The sequence below is a fragment of the Trichosurus vulpecula genome, chromosome 1 (genome assembly GCF_011100635.1).
Source record: "Trichosurus vulpecula isolate mTriVul1 chromosome 1, mTriVul1.pri, whole genome shotgun sequence".
NCBI lineage: Eukaryota > Metazoa > Chordata > Mammalia > Diprotodontia > Phalangeridae > Trichosurus > Trichosurus vulpecula.
Genome location: NC_050573.1, coordinates 20149887 through 20165420, shown reverse-complemented (window position 1 = coordinate 20165420; position 15534 = coordinate 20149887). Strand labels below are relative to the sequence as shown.

General features: G+C 42.8%; 1 protein-coding gene across 1 annotated transcript in view; it reads left to right on the top strand.

Annotated features, from left to right (window-relative positions):
• GRK3 (G protein-coupled receptor kinase 3) overlaps nucleotides 1-15534 on the top strand; it is a 181814-nt gene that overhangs the window by 105404 nt on the left and 60876 nt on the right. Inside the window, exons 5-9 of the mRNA XM_036755351.1 lie at nucleotides 4352-4426; nucleotides 8170-8231; nucleotides 12074-12125; nucleotides 13644-13735; nucleotides 15070-15169. Of these exons, the coding sequence (XP_036611246.1) occupies nucleotides 4352-4426; nucleotides 8170-8231; nucleotides 12074-12125; nucleotides 13644-13735; nucleotides 15070-15169 (381 nt within the window). The remainder of the gene's footprint in view (nucleotides 1-4351; nucleotides 4427-8169; nucleotides 8232-12073; nucleotides 12126-13643; nucleotides 13736-15069; nucleotides 15170-15534) is intronic.

Here is a 15534-nt window from a genome sequence, read left to right as displayed (position 1 = left end):
GATTAAGGAGAGAAGCTCTCTACCATTCCTTGTTTCCTGTTGCAATTTCTGTTCCTTAGCATGAGTGCTATTTTCAGAAATTAATCATTTCCTCTGGAAAAACATTATCAAAAGAAACCCTTATTAGTTTGAATTAACTGGAGAGAAGACTCATCTGAATCAATGAAACTGAAATTTTAGACTCATTTGAAGAAATGTGGCTTTATTATTTGAAAGTGGATTTTGAGGGTGAGGCCAGTCAGCTGGTCTTAGAGACTATCTTTGAAGAATTGATAAGGACAGTTATAACCAACTGTGTTTAAAGTGGTTAATCCGAGGAAACAGTCTTATTGTCCTCAGGAAGGTAAGCATCATTACTTTGCCTAATAAAGCCACTTTCAGTAGGTAATAGGAATCAGTCATATTTCTTTATTACTTTAAAACTTCCAAAACACTTGCCCCACAATGACCTTGTGAAGGCAGATAGTTTAGTTCTCAGTATTTCTGTTTTCCAGAGGACACAGCTGGTGCTTGGAGGTAGTGTGGTGTGGTGGGAAGAACCTGGTGCCTAAGCATTAGAAGATTGAATTGGCATCTGGGCCTTGCCATTTACTACTTGGATGACCTAAGAAAAGTCTCCTTTGGGCCTCAGTTTTTTCCCTAGGTAAAATGAGGAGGTCCGGACGTGGTCATCTCTAAAGTCCCTGCTAGTTCTGATTCTGACAGATCCAACGAGATCTCCTTGTTCCCTGACTAAAGTTGAACAGCTACTAAATTTTGGAGCTGTGAGTGAAACCAGGGATTTCTGACCCTTCATCCATTGATCTTAATTTTGTACCTACAGAAACCAAGTCCAGCATACCTGCTGTCTGATTGGTCACATTTGAATGTTTAACCAGTGATATTTCAGGGTACAGTGTCTCAGCATTAAAAGCATTCTCCAGAGGAGTCACTTAGCTCTTAAATAATGATGATATAATTTAAACCACCCATAATTTGGAAGAATTTCAGTTCTAGGGAAAACTTCTTTGTTGCATGAAGATGGTTTTATTGTAGTTTGATATTTGATAAAGCTTTATGCTAACGGATAATGGGATTTATGGAGATTTGAATAGCAGCAGATAAAGGTGGCATTTCTTATGGAAGTGTTCCTTTATTTTCTAGTTTCCCCAATGAATTTTATGAACAACCTATTGGAGGATTGTTGAGCCACTGGCCGGTTGTTGAACCACTTAGATAAGTTATTGGTTATAAGTCAGTGGTTATTAAAATGGCTGTTATTATTCATGGGCCAAAGACCTCTGGTACATCTCAACCACTCAGTGCTGATGGAGCCACACTGATCAGGGATGAGGACATGATCCTGGAGTGGTGGGCTGAGCATTTCCACACCGTTCACAAGAGACCATCATCAACCAGTGATGAAGCCATTTATTGCATACCTCAGATTGAAGTCAATCCCTCTCTAGCCAAAATTCCAGCTGAAGAAGAGGTGTTGAATGCCATTAGGTTCCTCTTGTGTGGCAAAGTGCCTGGTACTGATTCTATCCCAGCACAGAACTACAAAGCAGAGTGTCCACTGTTTATACATAAGCCTCCTGAAATCTTCTAGGTTATATGGCAAGAGGAAATTATCACCCAGGAGATCAAGGATGCCTCTGTTGTCCATCTCCATAAAGGAGAAGGGAATAGTTTGTGACAGTCACAAAGTGCATGTGTGGGGGGTGTATCTCTCTTAGTCATTGCTGGCAAGATTCTTTCCAGAATCCTCCTTAATTGGCTTATCCTTCACTTGGAAGATGGTCATCTATCTGAGAGCCAGTGCGGCTTCAGAAAGGGATGAACAATAATCAACATGGCATTTGCTGCCCAACAGCTCCAGGAGAGATGCCAGGAGCAGAACAGAGGTCAGTACATAACATTCATCAGCCTAACCAAGGCCTTTGATACTGTCAATTGTGAGGGCTTGGGGAAGATCATGGTGAAATTTGCTTGCTTGGAGAAGTTCATCAGTGTTGTACGTCAGTTCCACGATGGCATGCTTGTGCTGGTTCTGGGTAATGGAGATGCTCTCATGTTTTCCCAGTCACCAGTGGAGTGAAGCAGGGCTCTGTGTTTGCTCCCATGCTTTTTAATATGATGTTTTCAGCAATGTCAGATAGCTTCAGCGAGGATGAAAATGGCATCAAGGTCAGAGCTACTGCACTGATGGCAAGCTATTTAACTTGAAAAAGCCACAAGCCAAGAAGAGAACAGAGGGTGAGTTAGTGCTCCACTTTGTTGGTAAATGATTGTGCACTCAGTACAGCCTTTGAGTCTGAGATGCAGCAGAGTATGGATCAGTTCTCTACTACTTTTGCTAACTTTGGCCTGATGATCAACACCAAGGAAACAGAGGTTCTCCACCAGCTGACACCACGTCATCCATACATGGAACCATTGGTTACAGCAAGTGGAGAAATTGTGAATGCTACGGACAAGTTCACTTACTTTGGCAGTATACTTTCTAGGCATGTCCACATAGATGATGAAGTTGACACACACATTGCCAGAGCTAGCTCAGGAAGCTACAGTAGGCTCCCGAGCTACTGAGACTCTGAAGGTAAATGTGGGAGAGAAGTATTAGGCTTCCTATCAAACTGAAGATCTACAGAGCTGTTGTGCTGACCTCATTGTTGTATGCCTGTGAAACCTGGACAGTCTACCAGTGCCTTGCCAGGAAATGGAATTGCTTCCATTTGAATTGTCTTAGGAAGATTCTGAAGATCATCTGGCAAGGTAAGGTACCGGACCCTGAGGTCCTTTCTCAAGCTGAACTGCCAAGCATTCAAACTCTGCTGTAGAGAGTACGACTCCGATGGGCTGGCCATGTTGTCTGAATGCCAAATGCACGTTTACCTAAAAGACTCTTTTACCAAGAACTCGAACAAGGCAAGTACTCACAAGGTGATTAGAAGAAGTGGTACAAGGACACTCTCAAGGTCTCTCTGAAGAACTTTAGTATTGATTGTAAGACATGAGTGACTCTGGCACAGGACCGCCCAACATGACATTCCCACATCAAAGAAGGTACTATGTTCTGTAAGCAAAGCAGAATTGCAGTAGCACAAAAGAACCGTGAAATGTGCCAAGTTAGAGACATCTCCACTTCAAATGTTCATATGGGCTATTTATATCAGACCTCTGGTAGAGCCTTCTGAGCTCACATTTGTCTCATCGGTCAATCTGACACATTGCACCTTGACCCCAATATCTCGATGTCATTTTGGTCCCCTTTGTGGACGAAGGATGAACAACAACATTGAACTACTTAGTTAAGTGGCTGAACCACTGTGGTTATTAGGAGAGTCTAGAACTTTTCATGTGATGAATTTTAGCCCAGAGGGAACATACTTTGATGTGTTTTGTGAGGTGCTTCACTATTACTATAGAATCTCAAGAGATAGCTCCCTCCATAGTTTTCAAGAGGAAAAGCTATCCTTCTAAGAGAACTCAAGTTAATAAGAGGTGTTAATAGAGTTCAGCATGTTAGGAAGTAAAGAGCAGAGGATTGGCACTCAGGAAACTCCGTGGGGCACTAAATTAGCTAGATGACCTCACTTTTTCAGTCTTCATCCCTCAAATAAAGGTGCATGGCTAGGTGTGGAACCAGTCACATGTGCAGAGTAATGAACCATTGAATTTGAGATCTGGAAGAAAGCTATTCCATTGCTGGAGATTTTCCCTGCCTGGCCTGTGATTTCTTCTCCTTTCTCTTCTCAGCTTTGAATGCCAAGGTGCATTGCAAAATGCTTTTCCTGTTTAGTGTTGTTTTTTATTTTAACGTGAATATTTTCACACATTTGTTGGGAAAGCTTCCTTTTTTCCTTTTTCCATTTTGGTTGATCAGTTACAGGAATGAGACATTTGAGTGTCTGGGGCATCCCCAAAGTTTTAGTGAATTCTCCGGTTCTTCCAGACTTTGGGGACTGGCAGTATTTTCCTAAGGACAGGAAAATGCTAAATGGTGAGGGTGATGCTTCTCAGTGTGGGACAACTGCTGTTATCACTGGCACACAGTAGGTGCTTGATAAATGTTTATTGGATTAGATTTCTGCCAGTGCACATAATCCTTCCTAGCACTAGCCTGTTAATTAGAGTGTCCTGTTAGGCCACAGGTACTGGGAGATACCTGCTGTCCAGCAAGTGCTTGTGTAGGAATTACCAAATAAAGCTGCCCCAAATGGCAAAGCATTATTGGATCATCTTTCATAAAAGAGATTATACAAGGTTTGAAACTCTTAATTAGATATAATTATAAAGCAGTCTGTTTCAAACAATTGTTTTTCATTTTGGTGTGAAAAAGAAATCATTGTTCTTAATTTTTTAAAAGGTATTCTCAAAGCAAGCTGTAGACCATGTACAAACTCATCTAGCCAAGAAAAAAGTGCCCTCAAATCTTTTTCAGGTAAGAGTGAACCTTTTTAGGATAAATGTCCTTAATTTGTATCAGTCTAGAAAAGGTCTTTGCCTGTAGGAATTGGCACCTCCAACTAGATTTCATCAGGTAACAAAGATTAATTTAAAATCAGTTATTTTTAAATTCTTCCACTAATGTCATCCTGTGATGTGTCATCCTAGCTTGGAGATGGCCTTGGATTATTGTAGGCTGTACCAGAGTGCAGGCACCTTCTGGTTTTTCCCCCGAGCTGGAAACTTTTCTGGTATATGCCCAATGCCAGGCTATGCATATGCTTTCCAAAAAACCTCCCTTGATTGCCATAGCCAAGCTCCTCACCACCAGGTTGACCCTCTGCAACTCAATGGAAGGTGCAGAGGCCTTGGTATGCAATCCCTGAAAGAAAATCGAACACTGAGGAAATCCAGATGTCTCAGAGTATTAAGCTGTCTTCCAAATAGAGAATTTCTCTAACATGGATTTCTTTGTTTTTTGAGAAATAAAATAGTCATGATATGGTACCTTGGCCATAGAACTTTATAAAAACTTTTCTAGTAAAATTCTGTTTTAAAAAAGATGTGTTAGCAGTTCAAAAACTAGGGACAGTTTCCTTGGTGTGTTTTGGTCACACTTTTTGTTAATTGATGTTTGCCTTGAGAGTTGGGGCTTAGGTCATACTTTGTACTAGAACCCCAAAAAAGTCTTTTTCTGATCTGAACTGTTGTGACCTCTCCTCCCCCTTGTTGGATGATTGGTTGCTATTAAAACTTGTATTAAACACCATGTCCTGATTGAATAAGATTGATTTTCAAGAATTGTGTCCTGGAGAGGACTTCACACATGAATCTGTCCCAGCTTTCTGTTTGTTCTTCAAGTTATTCCAAGGGAGCCTTGGTTTGAATTACCATCACTGTCGTTACCCTTTCTGTGAACATGAGGGTACTATTGAAGAAAGCAATGCTTTTGGAAGGTCAGATTATAAGTCATCATGTGTTTGCTAGTCTTTAGTGCTAAGAATTTCTCCCTGCCCAAGCTTTTTCCATCCCGTGTATTTTCCATAGAAAGTGCAATGGCAGACAGTCAACACTCTCAACTGAATAATGGTCCCTTTGTAGTTTCTCTGAAGTATTAAGAAAAAGATGTATAAGAGACTATCATCAAGTCATATTGAGTTTCTTATGAGTCTGAAAGCTAACCAAAGATGCCCATGGCCTTACTTGAGATCAGTGATGATCTTTATGGTGTGAGGTAAGTTGGTTCAAGGCCTTCTCCCCTTATGACATCCTATTTTTATTTTCATGATGAACTTAATACTGGAGGTTCCATACGATAAGGTACAGCAGGTGCTCATTTTGGTTTTTATGTTGCTAGGAGGCATGGCTCAAGAAGATTGAACACTTTAGGGCTTTATCTAGATACATAAACTGGTTGGACTGCATTGGGGAAGGACTGAATTGAAATCAACTTTATTGTCTTCATGAATGCTAATAAGTGGCTTTACTCTTCACTCTTGTACTGGTTGGTTTAGTATTTCATGTATCTATCTCCTCCCACAACATCACCAATAAACTTTAGTGTGCTGATTATTTTCAGGTCCTCACTGACTTTAGATTGGTGTCCTATGTGAGGAAATGCTCTAAGCATTTGTCCACTGAGATTTGAATCAGGCAGTCTACGAGCAAATGTTTATTAAGCACCTGTGTGTGCCAGGCCCTGTGTTAAGTGTTGTGGATACAAATATGAAAAAAAGATAGTCCCTACCCTCAAGTAACTTACATTTTAGTGGTGGAAGACAGCACACAAAAGGAAAATGAATAGTATGTGTGGGTGTGTGTTGTGAGGGGAGTTGGAGGGGTGTACTGTGCATGGTAGAAAAGTCCCACACAAACCCCAGAGTATGATGAGCCAGATGAGAAATGAGGAGCTGTCCCAGATGGGCTCTCTTCTTAAGGCAGGGTTTGGAGATCCTGGCCCTGCCCTCCAACCAGGGGAACAGAGGTGCTGAGGCTGATGGCATCTTGGATCTTGTCCCAGTAAGGAGCATCCTGGGACATGGCGGAAAAGTCATTCAGAGAGAGAAGCCCAAAGCGGGCAGCTAGGTGAAGGATAATGAGCAGATGATCCCATAGAGTGGGATCGAGGTACACTGTGGAAGGTTCTGGTTACATTCACATGGATTTGTCCCATGAAAAATGAAACCAGTTGTTTACCCCCAAATGAGGCTCCTTGGGTTGGCATCCCTATCTACAGGGTAAGGGAGAAAGGAGAACTTGTCCATAATATTCTGACATTGCTTAGCTTTGTTGTTGCTGTAGCAGTTTGATGAACAATGAACTGAGAATCCTGAGATTGTGGCTCTGCCTCATGCCCTCAGGTCCCTGTCATGTGGGTACCTGGGCTTTTTCCCTGGGGGGCAGTAATGAAGGCACAGTTCTGGCTTTTAAGGACTCTTTAGAGGATCACTAATAACTTTCTGGAATTAGTTGTTGTTCAGTTGTTTCAGTCATATCCGACTCTTTGTGACCTCATTTGGGTCTTGATCTTGGTAAAGATATGGGAGTGGTTTACCATTTCCTACTCCAGCTCATTGTACAGATGAGGAAATTGAGGCAAACAGGGTCACACAGCTAGTATCTGAGATTTGAACTTGGGAAGATGAGTCTCTCTGATTACCAGCCCAGTGCTCTATCCACTACACCAGCTAGTGTTTGCTTTCTTGATGGAATCAGCTGGACACCCAGAGGTGTCTCCTTGGCTTTCTGGTTGGCTCAGATTTAGAAGGCCAAGTTGAGCTGGATATTGTAGACCTATTAGGAGATTGTTTAGAGCAGGGGTTCTTAGCTTCTTGTGTCGTGTTCCCCTTTGGCTCCTCCTATGTCACATTATGCTAGATGACCCTTCACATTCCTTCCAACTCAGACACCTCCTAATTCCAGAAGGAGAATAGGCTGTCATGGGAGTTGATCAGTTCTTGGTATGATGGTCTTCAGAGCAAAGGCTGAATGGTGTAGAAGGTTGGACTAGGAGACCTCAGAGATCCCTTGTGATTGTCATGGTCTCATGTAAATGACATATTGTCCATTCAGGTTACTACTGTTTGGCCAGGACTACTTGGGCTGCCCCTTCCAGGTCGGAGGAGGTCTCAGTGCCTTCGCACACAGGACCCCCTTTCCCCAAACTCCCAGTTCAGACTCTCCCTGTATTTAATGACTGCATTGTGGAGTAGAGTGGCTCAGAGAACGTGGGCAAGAATGTTAGTTTGCACTTTGCATTTATAACAAGATGGTGGATATAAAGCCGGCACACGGGGGAAAACATTGTATCTGTGTCTATTGGTTTTATTTATAATAAATTGGTCAAGATAGTGAGTGGGGCAGGACTCTTGTCAGTGTAGCTGCAAGGGTACAAGGGCACAAGCCAGGAGATGTGGGCTCTAGGCCTGGATCTGCCACCAAATAAATGCCTTTATGATCCTGTGTGAGGCCTCTTCTCTCATCTGTCATGTGAGCTAAGTGGATTAGAAGGTGCTGAAGATCCCTTCCAGCTCCTACTTTTTATGATTCTCTTCAAATCAATGAAGTTCAAACGTTAGCTATATGTGTATATGCATGTACAAATATTTGTGTGTTGGGTTTCCGATTTTCATCTTAGGGTTAGTGGTACAGGCCAGTGTTATCATTGGCCTCTCCATATGTGGTCATTTTAGTCTTCCAATTTACATTGTGTGGAATTTCTTTTTTGGTCCTTTTCAGCCATACATAGAAGAAATTTGCGATAGTCTTCGAGGCAACATATTTCAAAAATATATTGAAAGGTATGAAAAGCTGAATACGAAGTGCTGTCCTATGAACCTGTACTTCAGTTTATGCAATATTTGTCTTTCTAAAACTTGTGTGAAATTGCATCCAGTTTCCTCATTGATTAGCATTGTAATGTTAGTTGATCTGATTCTCAAGACTTTAATTGTGTTAAGTGTATGAGTGTTAATGTCCCCTCCTCTCTGTCAAGTACTCAATCTGTCTAACATTTTAAAGGACCAGCCAAGGGGCTTAAATACTTTAAAAAAAAAAACCTGAGGGGGAATCCATTTTTAACACAAATATGACTCCATAAATTATTTGACTTGTTGGATTTTCCTTCACTAGATTTAATTTAAGGTGTCAGATTGGTCTCCTAATCCTTACGTGAGTTATTGTTGTTATTAGAATTCCAGGACACAAGCCAATGCCTTTTTGGAATCTTGATACAATTAACAGCTAGCACTTACCCCAGCATCTCATCCCTTTGTAGGAGCCCAGATGTTTGTCAAACAAATGAATACCTAGCTAATACATTTGCCTTTTGCTGCTGCTCATAAGATGCTGTCTTTTAATTCGAAATCTCATATTGCCTCTTGACTATGTCTATTAGATGGTTGATCTAGTAGATTCTCCCAGTTTCTTACAGGTGTGGGTCTTCATTTATTGGGGAAAGATCTTTGCTCCCCACAGTGACCAGAACTAAAGGTGTGTTCTCATGAGACATACCTTTCTCTGTAATCCATGCACATGAAAGTCACACAGTAACCATGTCCCATGGCTAGCGTTGGGTCATGAGTCAGAAGAGATGGGCATAATTTCCTGTCCTCTCACACTGACTGTCCAGAGGGGGGCAGGTCACCCACCCTGTGTGAGCCCCACTTTCTCCATCCTTCCAGAATCCTTCCAGTACAGGCCTTGTACTGCCTAATGGGGCTGTCGTGAGCAAAGGTCTTTTCAAACTTTATGATACCATATAGACGTAAGTCTGTTACTGCATCTCTATTCCCTGTGTGCTCACAGATACAAAGGAATGTTCATTTGTTCTGCAATTCTGTATAATTTCAAAAGATGTCATGGATACCATTTACTACAAAAATTATTCCTTTCATTATGTGATAGAATTATTCTGAGTAGTATCAGAAAACTGACTGTGGAGACCTCCCTGAAATCTCAGAGTCTTATCATTGGGTAGAAGTGACTTTATCTTGGAGGCTGGATGGTAGAGTGGAGAGAGCCTGGGTTCAAATCCTGCCTTTGACAGGTAGTGTGACCTTGTGCAACTCACTTCCCCTCCCTGGGTTTTTGGTTCCTCAATTCCAAAATGAAGGAACTGCACTGTGTGACCTCTGAGCTTCCTTCTGGCATTAGATCCTCAGACCCATGTCAGCCTGAGAGTTTGGTTAAAGGAGGCAAACAGACTAGGTAAAATAAAAATTAGTATAGATTTATTCCCTGTAAGCTAACTTGTACATGACCTGATTAACCTGAACAAGAGAGAGAGAAGGTTTAAATAACAATTCAGAGCTAAAGGAAGGAAGTTCTCAGGTAAACAAATCAATTGACCAGGTAGGACCACTTAGGCTGCAGGCTTTCTGTCACCACAGACAATAAAGATACTCCTGGTCTTTGAAGCTGCTGAAGCAGGAAAAGGGCATTTTTAGAATAGAGCAAAAGCAGTTTGTATTATTGGGGTTCAAATCTGAAAGGTTTGACACAAATAGGAGGAAACTTCCCACTTTTCCAGGTGGCGCATCCCACTAGTGGACAACTGGAATTGTTAGGATGCCTTCCCCTCAATGCCTGCACCATTCCTGCTGGTCCTGCCCTCTGGGGCCAAACAGAACCAGTCCAGTGCACATGCTGGACCTTTTGATACTTAAAGAGTCATCGTCCCTCCTCCACAGACCATGTTGGCTCTGGCCTAGTAGTTAATATATATGAGATAAGCATTCTTTCAGCAGACAGTGGGCCAAGCTGTAGGGCATACAAAGGTAGCTAATTGGCATCTCTGTTCTCCAGGAGCTTATCATCTAGTGAGGACATAGCCTTGAATAGCAGTTCTGACCCTTGGTAAACAACTGGAAAGGTGCCCTCAAGTCATCTTTTTAAGACTTTGATTCAGTTAGGGAAGGCTAATGGTCATCCCTCACACCTTGGAACACTCTCCCTTGTGCAGAGAGATAGACGCCCATGGACATAGCCCATGGAGACTGGCAGCGCCACATTGGAGAGGTCATGGCAGGGAGCAGGGAAGCCTATAGTCTCATTATCCTTGCTTATGGTTCAACTCAGTTATCCCTGTCAAGTGCTGTCGTTGGCTCTTTGGTGCCCTGTAGGCTCCCTCTCCCCCCAGGAGGCAGCCTAAGATTTAGAGCACTTTTCATTTATATATCATTAAAATAAAGTATAATTTACCCCTTTCCAAAAACTGGACCAATAGAAAATTCTGATGAAGTAGATAGATAGCAAAGAGTGTTATTATTTCAGTTTGTAGATGAGGAAAACAAATTATTAAGTCAGATCATATACAGATAATTGTGGTACTATATTAGCTATTTGAGTATCTGATTTCCAGTCGTGTTATTTTTGTCCTGCCAGTATGTCTTTATTCATTTAGATCATTTTTATTATTATAGCCTAATGATGATCACAAGAAGAAACTCAGGAAAATATTCTGATCCTAGTGACAAAATAACACCTTAGAGAGGAGACAAAATATGGAAAATGTTGAGAACATTTGCATATTCAGAAACTGATACCTAAGAAAGCCAGGAAAACAACGTAGGAAGGAAGAGAATAGACACCATAGTCTCAAAAGATAGGATAAAGCAGTCATCGTCACAGCTTATCACACTAGACAAGAAGAAGCCAGAAAGAATGCCATCCCGGATGCCGGGTGCGCGCTCGTGGAACGCGCCTTTTCCCAAGAAGCCCCGACAGAAGTAGGGAGTGGTTTTCTAGAATCTGGGCTGAGACCAGCGCCTCAGGCCGTGTTCAGGAGGGAGACTCAGATCAAGTAGCTTTCATTATTTTTAATCAATATTTTTTTATCAGAAATGTTTATTGCCTGCGAAGGGGCTGGAGGGGAAATTCTCTTAATCAAGTAAAGGAATAATGACAAGGGTGATCATCGGTGCCAGACACAAGGCCAAGCGCTTTACAGTCATTACTTCAGTAGCTCCTCACAGCAGACAGGAAGTAGGTGCTGTTATTATCCCCATTTCACAGCTGAGGAAACTGAGGCCTGCTGAGGGGAAGGGATTTGCTCAGTCACACAGATAGTAAGTTGTCTGAGATGCATTTGAACTCAGGTCTTCCAGACTCCAGGCTCAGTGCTCTCTGTACTCTGGTGCCATCTAGCTGCCCCAAGGATAACAATTACATGCAATTGAAAAGCCTTTTTCGTGAATAAAACCAGTGCAAGTAGGGTACAAAGGGAAGAGGTCAAGTGGGGAAAAACGTCTTTGTATCCAGTAATTCTGATAACGGTTTGATAGCTGAGATATCTCAACAGCTAACAAATACCTCCAACAACACCATTCCCTAGGAGGCGGAGGAGTGGTCAGAATACTTACAAGCACTGCACACTTAACAGTGTACCAAATTCCCAATCCAAAGAGAACTACGTCTCAAAACAACTCTGAGGCTTCAAGCAGATTGGCAAAGGTGCTGAAAGGTGGGGCGAGGGGAGAAGAGCGGGCTGCTTCTGTGCTGGCTGTGGGGCAGTCATTCTGGACACCGAGTACTGCAAGAACTGTGCCTTGTTTAAAGTTGCTCTGTGAATGTAGGAAGTAAATAAGTTAAATGATGAGAAATGTAACTTTCCAATAATTACTTTAACTTCATTCTTTTTTAGTGACAAGTTCACTAGATATTGTCAGTGGAAAAATGTAGAGCTAAATATTCATGTAAGTAACTGTGTGATCATTGTGTGATCTCGCCTCCTTATCTCCCTTCCTCCCTTGTCCTCCTTTCTCTGTGTTTCATATGAAATTCCGATAATGCTCCATTGCTCTTCCTTCCTTGAACAAGACTGAGTTATCATGGGAAGGAGACTTTGACAAAATACGACAATGTATCCTTAATCAGCCTCATAATGTTGTATTGCCTGATTCATCAAAATATTTCCAAGAATGTTAAGATTTGACTAGAAAGGGAAACCCAGCTCAGTCTCTGCTGTTCTTCCCGCCCCCATCCTTGTTGTCAGCTCCCTTTTAAAAAATGGCTAACTTCAAAAAAAAAATGGCTAACTTCCTCTGTTAGAAGGTGAGCTCCTCGAGGGCAGAGATTGTCTATCTTTCTGCTTGTATTTGCATTCCCAGAACTGGCCCGTAGTAAGTGCCTTTATATATGCTGTTGACTGACAGGCTTAGCTTGCGTCTTCTGTTTATTTTCAATGTCAACCCTTTTAAGTCTGTTTCTCTTTATTCTGGGAAAGGGCACAAAGTTGGCTCCTCTCCTCCACCTCCTGTATCCTCCCCTTTACTTGATCCTATAACAGAGCCAAGGTGAGAATGACTGAGAGTAGGCCTCATATTTGTCTTTGAATAAGAATGGTTACCAGACTTCTGCTCTCTGTGGCCTCACTGCCAGGAGTGGGATGTCTTAGACAAAGCGCCTGCCCTTCTGGGCTTTGCCGGTAGCCGTCCCCCTGCCTTCCTGGGGGCCTCAGCTACTGTGCAGTACTGTATGGGATTTAGTTTCCCAGCACCATCCATCCTCCTTAGGAGAAAACAAGCTAATTTCCTGGGCTTGTACAAGAGGCACATCCTTTGACCCGGTACCTTGTCTGGAGTTTAGAATTCACCTCACAAGCCTGGATTAAGTACCAGCAGTTCTTTGTACCCCATCTTGTGCCAGGGCCAGAAACTCCACACCACTGTTTGAGCCCCAGTGGCTGTAGGCCCTTGGCAGGCGCTTTGTCTCTCCTTTGTGCATAGGCTCAGCTCTGGACCTCTGGGACTCCTGTAGCAAAGCCCCACCCCCACCCCCTACCTCCCCAGAGCTGGTAGATACTCCCAGGCATATGGGCATCTGTGACCTCCTTGCTCTCTAGCCTCCAGACAGAAATCCAGGCGAACGACTAGGATGGGCCCTGAGCATCCTCTGGGGGCCTGGGCACGTCACTCCTTCTTCTGGGCCTGTGACCCCCGAGCCGGGCTCCCGTGACCTCGCACTGTGTGGTCTTCACATTTGCTTCTCCTTTCCTTGTGCTTCATTTACTTTGGAAGAGGCAAAGGAAGGGGGAGTATGTGGAGGTCTCTCCATCCTTGGACTTGGGAATCGGAGTGCTTGGGGCCCTCGGCGAGGCTAACGGAAGCCCCCTGCGCCGGAGCGAGCGACCACTCACGATAGTCTGAATCTGTGTGAGAGCGTGGGGAAAAAAATAAAGTGAAATGAAATGCCTGTTATTTTTGAATTCACAGTTGACCATGAATGATTTCAGTGTACATAGGATTATCGGCCGAGGAGGATTTGGTGAAGTATATGGTTGCAGAAAAGCTGACACTGGAAAAATGTAAGCTCTTTAAATGGCTTCAGTGGAAATATTGAGTTCCAACACTCAGTAGCATATGAGGTCTGTAAAGGAGAACTGTCCTACTCTAGCCTCTCATTTCTAAAGAATTTTATTGCATTATAAATTAGAATATTTTTGCCCCAAGTATTTTCGCTAGACTTCCAGGAAATCCTCCCATGTCTCATCGCTGGATGGAAGTGACCTGGGGTTGTCAAGGCCAGCCAAGCCAGGCCTCCTGAGCCTGAAAGGCTTCGGGTATGGGCCCAGGGACAGATTGCAGGCCTGTTGGTGGGTGACTAGCCAAGCTCAATGTAGAGAGGTTGGCTGCCAGAGGGAGCTGACAGCTCTTTCACACCATCAACCAGGTCCTGGAAGGGTGGGGAATCTGCATGGGCAGAGGGAATGGCCACACTCCCAGAAATGCTGGCTGACCCTCTGTCCATCCAAAGCATTGGGAGAGTCCAGGCCCTTCCCATGTGCCATTGAAAAGGTTGGGTCACTACTAATAAAGTTATTATTCTAGAGTATAATTATTTCCTGGGGGTAAGGGGGAATTGATACTTAAATTTTCAATTCGGTGCCCATTAGAAATGGAGGCTTTGTTTTTCCAAAGGATTTCCTTCTTTTAAATACTTAGCTTTCTCACTTCCTACTACTAGGTGACACCTATGTATAAAGCATTAAGGATGATAAAAATAAAATTGCTTATGACACAGGCCCTGCCTGCCCCCAGGACTTTACTGTCTGGGAAAAGGGACCAGGACAAATCCATAGGTTGATTGCCCGAGTGCAAAAAAAGGAGCTCCTCCCAACTTGTCTCCTTTCCAAGGTCATCCATTTCTGCATTCCATAACCCCTTGTTAAGGATCTTGTGTGCAGAGTATGGTGCTTAATGATGAGAGAGACAGGAAAATTTAGATTCATCTCAGCCCCTGCCCTCTTCACTGTCGTCTAACTGGGGAGACAAGAAAATAGTGCGCTAATGATGCTAAGCCTGATCACTGACACTTGAAAAATATTCATCGACAAATATTGATGGAAGGCTTGTTATGGTGTAGGCCTTATGGTTGTGGTTCCCAACTAACTTCTTTTTTCTATTCCATCAACTGGGAATACTTAGCCATGTGGAAGAGAAAAATATTTAGTATAAAAATTAATTATTTGTTTCATGAGTAGAATGTTTCCTTAGTATAATAAAGACAAAAAAGGATTTATGCTTATGGCATTCAGCTGCCATCATCACAGGTATTTCTCAAACCAACCTTAGTCTTGTGTTCAGCTAGTCGAGAGAGGACTTGGCTCGCCAGATTATTCAGTAATCTTTGTGTTTCTAGGTATGCAATGAAATGCCTAGATAAAAAGAGGATCAAGATGAAACAAGGAGAAACCTTGGCCTTAAATGAGAGGATCATGTTGTCCCTTGTCAGTACGGGGGTAAGTACACTCTCTAAACGTGGGACGGTCACTTTCTGCCTGTGCGGTTAACTGTGATGGCTTTGAAATGAGCTCAGCTAAAAGTGTTCTTTTCTCCTTTTTTTTTTCTCCCCTCTCTCTCCTTTTATACCTCATTGTCTCCTTCCAGGGCGTCCTCCTACTTGCTGCATAATGTGTGGGGTTGGCTTTCCCTTTGGGCCTCGACTAGGGTACCAACCAGACTCCTGATTACTTTCATGTTGCTTTTCCATTCCATTGATCATCATGAGAGTCATTGTCTAAACTACTTACTTCATTTTGTATCAGTTCCTACAAATCTTCCCAAATTTATTTGAATTCTTCACATTCAGTGTTTCTTATAGCAC